Raw genomic sequence first — 11625 nt, forward strand, 5'->3', positions numbered from 1 at the left:
TCACAGGATACAAACACTGCCAAAGCAGTTTCCACCGCAGCAGAGGAGCTGCCTCAGAAGTCTCCAGGTGAGGCACTTTCATCTCAGTGCAGTTCCTTTAGCCACTCGACGCCTCAAGTGCATGGCAGAATTTCGGCGACGTCTCTCGTACCCGTAGAGATCACAGAGGAACAGATGCCTCAGCCATCCCACACTGACAACCACAGCATGAAGGATACCGTTTGCTCTACTGTCAATCATGTAAAGCTGGCCGTGGCAGAGAACAACTCTGCTCTGCCCACAGACAACAAACATGGTGACAACCCAGAGCTGGACGGTCAGTCTCTAATGATTGCTTGCTGCAGGACCTGCAATAACCTCCTGGAAGAGGTTTTGCAGTCCATTAAAAACTGGGTGGCGAGGTCAAAGAAGAAGGACACAGTTGCAAGGAGGGCGCTCGCATCTTCTCTCAACTTGTTGATGTCAGTCTTTAACAAGCCTGAAACACCTGAGGAAGAAAGGCCGTCCTCAACAGAATCTGCATGCTCAGACATCTGGGAGAGGCTGGAGGATTTCTACTGTGTGGCTAGGACTCCTCAGTCCTGTGTCATGTCTGAGCTGGATTTCTGTCCAATCCGGGCCTACTACACTGATATGGACGAGTGCCACACTGTGGAGTGGTCCTCTGTGCAGTCTGTTCAGCAAACAATGTCCAAAATAGCTGACACCATCATGGAGGAGGTGGGCAGCAAAGACCCCGTCCAGGACATCCCGGCCGCTGAGGCGTCCTCACCACAGACGCTGCAGACGCTGCTGTCCAGTGGAGCGATTCGCTGTTCTTCACCAACGCTCACTGACAGAATCTGCTCTGTGATTGAGGGCGAGAACCTGCAGACTCAGGAAATGTTCCTGATGGCCAGTCAAACAATTTCTGAGTCTGTGTTCCCGAAGACAGTGGAACTGGAAGTCCCAGGCACATCCAGAGATGACCCCGGCGACCTCAGGCAGATGTTTGCGGAGGAGCTTTTAAAACGGCTTCTTAGTCTTCCTCTGAGCCTGTGCCAGAGCCCGGGTCATCACCTGACCAACACTTCAGATGACGCCTCTGAGACGCCCTCCCAGACCCTCGGCCAGACCACTACGGCCGAGGCTCCCACAGAATCTCCGGCCGAAGGCAAGGAAGACGCCAAGCAGGCTCGCAAGACCAAGAGCTGCTTCAGGTGGATCCGCAAAGTCTTCTCAAAAAACAAGAACAAGAAGAAGGAGAAGGAGAAGGAGAAGGAGGTTCCTGCTGAGAACCCGGCTGCTCCCGAGGACCAGGCCTCTACCACCAGAACCAAAATGTTCTCCTACATGGTGAGAACATTCATCCGAGGTCTGTGCTGCTCAGTGGAGGTTCGGCCTATGTTGCCTTAAAAGCAGAACTCCCTCCTCTCCAGGGTCTTCAACAACAACAAGACAGACCCTGACGGCTGTTCACACACACACACACACACACACACACACACACACACACACACACACACACACTGCAAAACCCTCTTCCCCCAATCCATCAGATACCTCAACTCCCAGTAACCTTTCCCCAACACACACACACACACACACACACACACACACACACTGCAAAACACTCTTCCCCCAATCCATCAGACACCTCAACTCCCAGTAACCTCTCCCCAACACACACACACACACACACACACACACACACACACACACACACACACAATGTGTTGATAATAAACAGTCGTACTCCTAAGTTTGACTGACGTTGTGCAGTATACTCATTTTTGTTTTATAGAATGTTCATATCTTCAATATTTGTTGTTTACTGTCAGTTTTTTAAGTATTTTCCTTTATGGCCGTCAGCAGGACGGAACAACATTTCATTCTGCTGTGCTCTCGTTGCGTGTGCAGTCTGGACCACAATCAAGTTCATCTTGAATCTGTAATCTTGTTACACCATCTTCACCTCCGAACGTCACGTGGTTCAGTTCCTATGGGTAGCATTTCCTGTTAGCTTAGCATAAAGACTTGAAGTCTATGGGAGTCGTTAGCCTAGCTCTGTCTAGTATAAAGGAATTAAAGCTGTCAAAGCTTTATAAGTTGAAAGGCTCTGACAGCTCAGCAAATTCAACCAGTTCCTTTCCAAAACCATGGGAGACTCATACCTACTCTACTATACACTCATGTCTGTTGTTATTTTTTGTTTACTTTTGTCAGTTCTTATTATGTGTTTGCCTTGAAAAGGAAACACATCTTATTTTCTATTACAGCTGTGGAAGTGAAAAGAGCTGAAGAACACACACACACACACACACACACACACACACACACACACATATATATATATATATATATATATCCTATTTTAAGAATATACTATATCAGCATATGATGTTAAGATATTAATATAATATGTATATTAAATAGTAATTTCAGTCTTCTGTGTCCTAGACTCACCGGAAATACCGTTCATATGCATAGAATTGAACCTCCACTTCCGATGGGAACTTTCAAAATAAAACAATAGTGTAACAAAAAAAATTGCAAAATGTCCGCAAAAGGTCACCTCATCTGCCATCCGGCCAATCAGTGAAGCTGAAATGACAGAATTGACAAACAGAAAAAGTCAATTCTGATGTCTGAACTCCCAGTGAGAGGGATAGATATATAGATACAAGGCCCAGACGCCCATACACATTGAGAGGTACAAGTCCCCCCCAATGTTCAGGCACTCCAAAAAAAAAAAAAAAAAAATTGCTGGAATATATTAGCAATTCAATGTTCAGGCATTCCCAAAATGTCTGTCCCCCCAAATGCTGAAATGGTGGTTTTGGCCCTGCCCCGATTGGCCGACAGACTCTCGGCTGGTGTCTTATGATGTAGGAGGTCATGCTCTGCAACCTGCTGGCTGGGTGTTTGCAGGTCTGCCATTTTGTAAACTAAAATAACTACCTAAACTAACTAAACTAACTACAATCAAGTAATTGACCCTGACCCTGATCTTTTTAAATCTTTCTAAACCTTTGTTTGAAGGCAAGCAAACAAACGAATAAATAAAAGGTAGAGAAAGGGATTAAAGAACCTTTGCGAGACAATTTTTCTTGATATCCAGCATCATAGTGCACCAATCTGCAGTGCATCTGTTACTGCGTCCACTTGCCTCGCTGTTGACTTGAGGTTATGCAAGAAAGCGTTTTCATAGTGACATTGTCAGATGTTCTTGTTGGAATTTCAGCCACATTAAGCCGGGATGCTTTTCACTTGAATGCTAAAATTGGGGCCGTGCGATGTGGCTTATGGAAATGTACTTGGTCTGCAGTCTGGAAATGTGTGAAATCTTCTGCCAAGACCGCTTATGTAAAAGCTTGCAGGGAGGGAGGGATTCCCCTCGCCACTCACCATGAAGGGGACAGAGCCACAGTGTGTTCATGTTGACTCAGTCAAAAGCAATAACAAGAGCGTCCTCCTCCGTGCTGCAATTGTGTAGAGTAGGCACAGCGGGCCAAGCAGTTGGAGACTCACTGCTGATTGTAAAGACGTGGGATGATGACACTGATCTCATAATATTCATCTTTTGTTTGTTTTTTTCTTTTTCTTTTCTTTTTTTTTTTTTTTTTGATTACTCAGGGTCCATCCAGTCCTGAGAAAATGTAAAAAAAAAGACACACAGCATCTACAGTGTTGAAGTTTGAAGCCTTTGTCCACCATCACCTGCATCATCATCTGATATAGCTCTATTCAGCTACAATGGAAGAGACACTGAGGAAAACACACACACACACACACACACACACACACACACACACACACACACAATTCTATAAATGTTTTTTCCCTCCCACATTGACGCCTTTTAGTAAAAAGCCTTCATATGATGTGTAAGTACGTCAGCCTATGTATAGCTCAGTGGAAATGTATACTGTAGATTGGGAACTGCATTCTGTGCTGTGGGAGGACAGGAAGAAAGATTTGTGCATATTTTTCTTTAGAATTAAAACTCCTTATATAGCTTTGTTCTACAATACCCGCTAAAGCCTTCCATAAAGAGTCTATAGTTTGAGCATGTTGTCATGTCGGTGCTCGGAAAAGCGTATCGAAATTGCAGAACGGAGACGCTGTCTTTAAGAGGGGACGTGGTTTAAACTCTTATTTAATCAGGCGAGCTGACTCAGAACTACAGAGAGACTGATGTATCAGCTCGCCGATATCTGGAGCCGATACGGGCCTGGCCTTTCATGGTTTGCTGACTGATAAAGAGAGATGCGATCTTTTTGCAACAATTCATAAATATAATTTTATCTTTGTTATCTTTGTTATTTTTCTCGAAAGGACAGAGTATATTTTACCCCTCCCTGAAGTGAAATGCTAAAATGCATTCGATGTTTTGTAAGACTTAAAGGGACAGTCCACCCATTTTGACAGTTTTGATATTATCTCACTTCCCTCTAGCTGTTCTATAGGACAGTGGTGGTGCTATCTTCTGAGCCTGAACGTGATCGGATCGAGCCTGGAACAGATGTGAAATATGTCTTCAGTGACTGACAGCTGCATTAAAATGAGGCTGCAGTGGCCGTAGAGGGTTTTTTTTTTATATTAAGCCGGTAATTTTTTAATAATGTTAGCCTTCAGTGGCAGGAGACCAACAATTAGCAATTGGAGCATTCGGCTAGTATCCAGCACTCCTACTGGATCTCATCAATTTCTATACAAACAACACAACCTTATACTTTCAAATTGCCTGCAGTGCATACGCTGAAGTCCAATTTTGTGTGCAGGTGATGCACCAATCCTTCCCAATAAGATGTGTGGAGAGCAAATGTCATCAGCAAGGCAACATTTCACTGATCACCTTCGAGCAGAGAGGAGGGACTGATCAGTGACATCACCTGCTGGAGTTTTTGGTGGGAATGAAACCCCGCAGCCTCTTGGCTCTCCATGGCACATGGTTGCCTACTTTTGAACTATGGGAAGAAATGAAAGAATATCACATTTTTGGAAATGGGTGAACTATCCCTATAAAGGTTTCATAGAAATACACCGAAGGATTGTGAATATATCTTGTACGTGTGTGTGTATATACTGAAACAGCAGATGTGGCAGTTTATCTGCAGATTTTAGCGGTGTTGGTTATGTTGGTGGCAGTGAGGCCTCAAAGAACATTGAACAGTGTTTAGTATCTTTAATATCTTTCCTTTGAGGTATTCACCTGTTCACTGTCACTTGTTGTGGGTTCTGTGAATAGTGGAACACTGTTTTGGTTTGAAATCAGTATGGCAGTGTCATCAACAACTACAACTGAGCCGGACCTGAACCCGACAGACATTCTTTTTTTTCTGTCCAAACCCGACCCGAGCCTGAGATTTGCCTGTCCTCCATCACTAAGTTACATTTACCACCTGAAATAGCCTCTGTGTTGCCTTAAGCGTCGTCACGTAAACTCCAGCACTATACATGAAGTTGCCCAGAACAAACAGTAGGTCCATCATTTTTATTTATCTCACACTAGAGTTTCACTAAAATAACACCGATATGACCAAACCCAACCTGAACCCAAACATCATTTCTAAATTTTTGTCCCAACCCAGCCCAGCTTGTCGGGTCCTGATGGGCTCAGGTCAGGTATTGCACACTCTAAAGGACAGGAAGCCCTTAACCTGGGCTGACTTTAAATGACACATTCTGTTTGGATTCAACAAAAGCATGCATGAATATGATTTATTATTATCTTGGGTTTTGACTGAGAGTTTTGGTTTCCCTTGATGGTCTAAGTGCTGTTTTAGAGCATGCTGTTTTTTCCACCTTGAAAACAATAAAATTACATACATAAGTCTATAGGTGTGGTGCACAAAGTCGAGTTCTAAGTGTGTTTTCAGTCAAGGAGACAAACGCATGAAAGGCAGACAACAAAGATACTTCTTATCACTGAGGTGACAAACTTTACATCTTGAAAACTGCCTGAAGATAAATGAAAAAAAAAGAAAATGAAATAAAGTGCATTATGCACACAAACCGAAGGACTACAAGAATCTTAATATATATATATATAATTTCACAAGAAAAGAAATTGTATGCATTTTGGGCCAATGGGAGCTTTTCAGATGCTGTTTCAGAATTTCAAAAATGAAACATGATCTTTCGACAGCATTTTACTTCACTCCGGGAAAGTTGACATTTTGCAGGGAGGATATAGACACCTGACAGAAGGGTTGTGTTTGTGAATGAAGGAAATATTGAGAAGTTATCTGTGGCACAGGGTCTTATTTGTACGTCATGATGTCTCATTCTTACTAAAATACTGGTGTCAGTGTGGACCCCCCTGCTCTTGTTTTTGAGTAATGCAGTTTGGCAGCTAAAAGTATGGTGACACCCCTGTTTGTCATCGCTTTGATCTACAAAGTGATGTGCAATGGCATTTGTAAAGCACAAAGATGGAGACAAAATAGAACCAGGGCTAACACACACACACACACACACACACACAGAGGGTGATTAGGCAACAGAAGCACCAATACTCCCACAGTTTGAGCTGAGTCATAGAAACGAAGGGCCCAGAGGCCATTTTGACTTATTTGTTTATTCCGTCTCCCTCTCTCTTATCTCCTTCAACAAGTTGGACAAGCCACCATCAGCTGTCACTTCCATCACGTCTAGGCCTCCACACTTCATGGATACTTCAAACACTCATCTGCTGGAACGATAAGATTCAACAGGCGGTTGAGCGCAATGACAAAATGTTTGCTCATGTAGTCGCATGTGATCGAGGTCGTGCAGTATTCTGCAATTTAGCAGAGAGATGATTCTGAGCAGTCAAGGTGTCGGCTAAGCAAGACGAGTTAACCTGCTCAGGAGAGACTTGCTTAAAGGGGTAGTTCACACGTTTTGAAAAAAATGATATTTCAATTCCCCCTGACTGTTCTGCAGCACAGTAGTGGTGCTGTCTTCCTCTCATTGTTACTGAGTGCTGGATACTGGCTGGATGCTCCAAATGCTAACTGTTAGCCTTCTGCCATTGAGGTGGACTTCCCCCCAGCTAACATTCTGAAAAATAACTGCCTTAATCCTCTCAAATTGTTAAATAAATTTAGAGCATTCAGCCAGTATCCAGCACTCAGTAAGAATGCGAGGAAGATAGCACCACTACTGTCCTACAGAACTAGATGGGGACTGAAATAATATCATTTTATTTTATAAACCTTAACCTATGAATTATACTGTAAGCAACATGATCAACAAATCTGTAGACGTCCAGCCAGGCGAACGTGGCTCATGTGCAGGTGCTCACCAGAAGCCTGTCAGCCATGAAAAGTTGGCCAGGGCTGAACTTTGCCCGGTCACTGCCTGTCATGAGATTTCTGTGCCTCCTTGTTTCTCTACCACCGTGATTTTACCTCATGACTTCATGATTATGCCCTGGAAAGTGCAAAAAAGGATGGGAAGTCAGTTCCAACCTCTCAGTTCTCCACAACTTTTATTTGAATTTGAAGAACTGCAGAACTCAAGGTCTCAGCAGTCGGACACATGGATTACATTTTTCTGTGTATTTGCGACTAACACAAAGGAATCCCCCATGATGAGATCTTGCTGAATGACTAGATAGATGAAAATGGTAAGAAGAACCCTATCTTTAAGGAGACTTTCTGATGTTAAAAGACCCAAAGCATCCAGTACCTCCATGGAGAATAGCTGTATAATCCAGGAAAAAGGCCACATGATTAAGAAAAGTCTCTGGTTTCCACTATTTTTCCGAGCCCCTGTGGCTGGACTGCAGTGGCAGACACTTTTGGGCCGACATAGTGTGCGCCTTATCACAAAATGGAGAACATCAGACATCATTATGACCTTGTAGTGGTCAGATGAACATTGTACTTTATTACTGCTGAAACACTAGCCTACTTCTTTATAGCTACTACAATGACAGAATCAAAAGTCACGATTTTACTCCGAACTTTTTTTTTTTTATTACAAAATAGAAATGGAAAAAAAAAGACAAGCTTTTTCTTTACTGCAAAAAAGATGTCTATAACAGGAGCCAGACATCAGACAAAACAGTTTACAATGAACCCAATGAAACATCTTTTTTTTCTTTTTCTTTTTCTTTTTTTAGGTTTGGCATGCTATGGGCAGTACAGTACAGATGATAGTGCTCTCAGTCAAAGTAAGGTAAAGAAAAGAGGAGAGGGGAGGGAAGAGCTGATAGTTTAGACAGTGAAATAATCAGTTTGGTTGAATCTTAAAAAGTTTGGCTTGCCTTCCTCACAACCTTAATTGTATACATATGTATATAAGCTATGTTACAGTAAATGTGGGAAACTGAGATTATCCAGATTTCCTAGTAAATTAAACAATTCAGGGGAGACGATGCACATCACTCAGAAAAAAATGCATATTCAATAGCTACGTGCTGAATGTGCATATTGACTGATTATGCATCTTCCCCAACCAGAAAGGAAATCTGGGAGGTATTCCCACATCTCCTGATGAACCAGATGAGTGTGGCTGCAGGTAAATAATTACAAACCTTGTGAAACGACATCATTTTACACACGGGTGACAGTGATTTCCTGTTTGCAAACAATGTAGGATTAACCGGCACAACCAACCCTGCATCAGTGTCTTTGCCAGCATTACCATATTTAACACATGCTATCTGTATATCACATAATCACATGTGCTGCGTACTTCAAACAAATCCAATTCATCAGTCAGACATTTAACACATCACAGACACAGAGTCAGAGAACCTCAGAGGGGGATTTAGGATTTTCAAGCCTTCTAATCTGAAGCTGGACACAAAATAATGATTTGCACGTTCATCCAGCCCACATAAATTTACTCAGCTTTCCTCAGAGCATTCCGATTTTGAAAACTGAACTTTCTAGTTGACCTACTTCATTCCATCACAGACATCCAGTGTTTGAGGAACCACCCTTGAGTTCTTTACTTTGACAAATAACCTAGAACCCCTCTCCATTTCTGAGCGAGCCAGTGTAAGAACCGAAAGCAGACACTTCTCCATAGAGGAACAAACACTGCTGCAGCTGCTCCATGAAAAACGACTCGTTTCTTTATTAATTTAAGGAGGAAAAAAAATAATTATTTTTTGAAAACATAAATTGGTAATTTTGTGTTTGTCTAACCAGTGAGGTTTTCCCTTGTTTTAAATAAATAGTAATGAAGAACCATTTGATTCTAGAGTTGTGTATCTTAAAAGTTAGATATCTAAATGCAAATGCAGTTATGTGGTGGTTACAAGCCAAAGAGCCACAAACTAATCTTGTGAAATATTTCCTCCTTATTTGGCTGCTGAGGCTGAAGAGGACAAACTGGAGGATGATAATTAAAATCCACCATACACATCATTAATTCTGTATAAGGTCATCTCGTTTGCTTTACATCAAAAATTTAATTATTTTTCAATCAGTCATGCAAATGAGTTGTCAGCTAATCTGTTTAAGACGTGCCGGATTTTTAAACATTAAAAACCACAACGAAATAAGGCAGACGCCCCTGTCTCATGTGTTTTGGAATTATCCTAGGTTTGTAATTATCCTATCTGTCATTTTACCAGTCAGAACTGCAAGGTGAAATACTGAACCTCTAGCCTAAACCATTGATCACGAAGAAAGGTTACTCTGCTTTTCCAGCTCACACTATATCACAACATCAGCTATGATCATGAAATCCAGTAATTATCAAAAATACAGCCGACGGTCACACAGGTCCACCAGGAATCCAGTGCTGGGGAAGGAAGGGGTGACGAGGGCGGACACTCGTGCCATTCATTCAGGAGCCGATTTTCCGATAAAGTTTGAAGGTTTCGCGAAGGACTTACTTTTCGCGCGGATGCAGAGGTGTGTAACCGCACCGGCTGTGCGTAAAATGAGGGACAGGACTGGAGGAAGGCAGGCGCACGAACAAAAACAAAACTAATGTCACGGCGGTTGAAAGTAGGCAAAATTTCTTCTACTTTTATTGCTTCACTTCCCGACCTCGTCAAGCACTTTGCGGTTGAGCTGGGCCTGCTCCCGCTGGCTCTCCATTTTGGCCATCTGGATCATGTTTCTGAGCAGGTGGAAGGTCAGGTCGATGGACAGCGGCGGCTCTTCGCTCCGCTTCCACAGCTGCGCCGCCGTCCTCGCCACTTCTTCCGCCGTGTTGCCCTCGTCCTCCTCCAGGGGCAGCAGGCGGTGAGGCTCCGGGTTCCTCCTCTGGAGAAACCTCAGCATGTTGTCTCCCAGCATAGCCGAGGCAACGCTGTCTCCGGCGGCGGCGGCTCTGAGGAGCACCTCGTCCAGCTGCTGAGTCTGGATGCGGCCGCTGTCATCCAACCAGCCGGGGAAGATCCGCGGTCTGCCGGCGGCGGTGCGGAGGTATGACGAGAGGAGGACCGCGGAGAGGAGCAGGAGCAGAGGGACAGGCTTCATACCCTGAAATCAGAACGCACCTCAACTTATTTTTCACCTTTTTTTTTTTTTTTTTTTTTTTTTTTTTTTTAGCAGAACAGTTAGTACTAATCCACATTTTCAGACTGATGTAATATTTTCCTAGTAGGCCTGGCTAAATCAACAAGTATCAATTTCAGTTTCAGCTGTATCAGTTTTAATTGAACACTGCAGTACATCAGTGATGAGTAAATAGCACATAGGTCATCTTAGTGGTGGGCTGTCTAACCTTGAGTGTTTTTAGTAGCTGTTTCTATAGGCTGTACTATTAGTGTGCTATTATTCTATTTTAAACTTGGCTAAATCCCATTGCTTTTGCTGCTGCAACCAGATCATTTTCACACAAGAGTAAAAAAAAGTTTCATCCTGTGTGGTGTTATCTTACGCACAAGGAACCAACATCTAAGAGGTGACTGGATTATATTCTTGCAGGACAAAGTGGAGATTACAAATGCTTGAAAAATGCAGCAGCGTATTAAGACAAATTTTGAAACTTGACTGAAACTGCACCAGGCTGTTGTCTAAGATATAGAATATTTTAGACTAATTAGATGCACATTCCATGAAGTTCCAATCAATCTTAAGGCTGCTGCCGTAGCTTGTTATTTGTCACAGGCCATATCAGTGGCTCAAACATGATGAATCCAACAAAAACTGAGGAAAGTGAAATGGAGACACTTACTTTATTTTCTCAAGATGCTGCAACAAAACTTTGTGGTCGGTCGGTGAGATGTCAAGCCAGAGCCTGGTCTGGGAAGTCCCTGTGAACGGCGACGGGAGAAGCCGGGGGTTTTTTATACATCAAGGCTGTCCCTGCTTGACGTCAATGCAAGTGCAGATACCGTTTGGACACCAGGAGACTATCGGGACGAGAGGCAATATTGTTTTCAGGGACAGCTGAGGATGCTCTGATGGAAAGAAAATAAAAGACTTTTTTTATTTTTTATTTTTATGATTATTATTACTATTTTTTATTTCTAGTCTCTAGCCTGGGGGTTCTCAAAGCGGGGTCTGGGGCCTCCTTTGGGGCACTACGAGAGGATTTCAGGGGTCCTTGACAGGGTTCCAGTACAGGTCCTAGAAATGAAGTTATTCAGTTTGCCCACTAAATCAACAATTAAAATGTTCGCATATAGACTAGACTGAGGCTAATAAAGTGGGGGGTCTGTGACACGGAAATAAGTGTCCAGTCAGA

At 43.1% G+C, this 11625-nt stretch overlaps 1 protein-coding gene across 1 annotated transcript; it reads right to left on the reverse strand.

Annotated features, from left to right (window-relative positions):
• Nucleotides 1-7709: 7709 nt before the first annotated feature.
• uts1 (urotensin 1) lies at nt 7710-11205 on the reverse strand. Its single transcript, XM_030046666.1, has 2 exons — nt 11113-11205; nt 7710-10415 (listed from the first exon to the last, which is right to left on the reverse strand). The coding sequence occupies exon 2, from the start codon at nt 10410-10412 to the stop codon at nt 9966-9968; it is 447 nt and encodes a 148-aa protein (XP_029902526.1). The 5' UTR covers nt 10413-10415; nt 11113-11205; the 3' UTR covers nt 7710-9965.
• Nucleotides 11206-11625: the final 420 nt, after the last annotated feature.

Source organism: Myripristis murdjan, chromosome 24 (assembly GCF_902150065.1).
Source record: "Myripristis murdjan chromosome 24, fMyrMur1.1, whole genome shotgun sequence".
Lineage (NCBI taxonomy): Eukaryota > Metazoa > Chordata > Actinopteri > Holocentriformes > Holocentridae > Myripristis > Myripristis murdjan.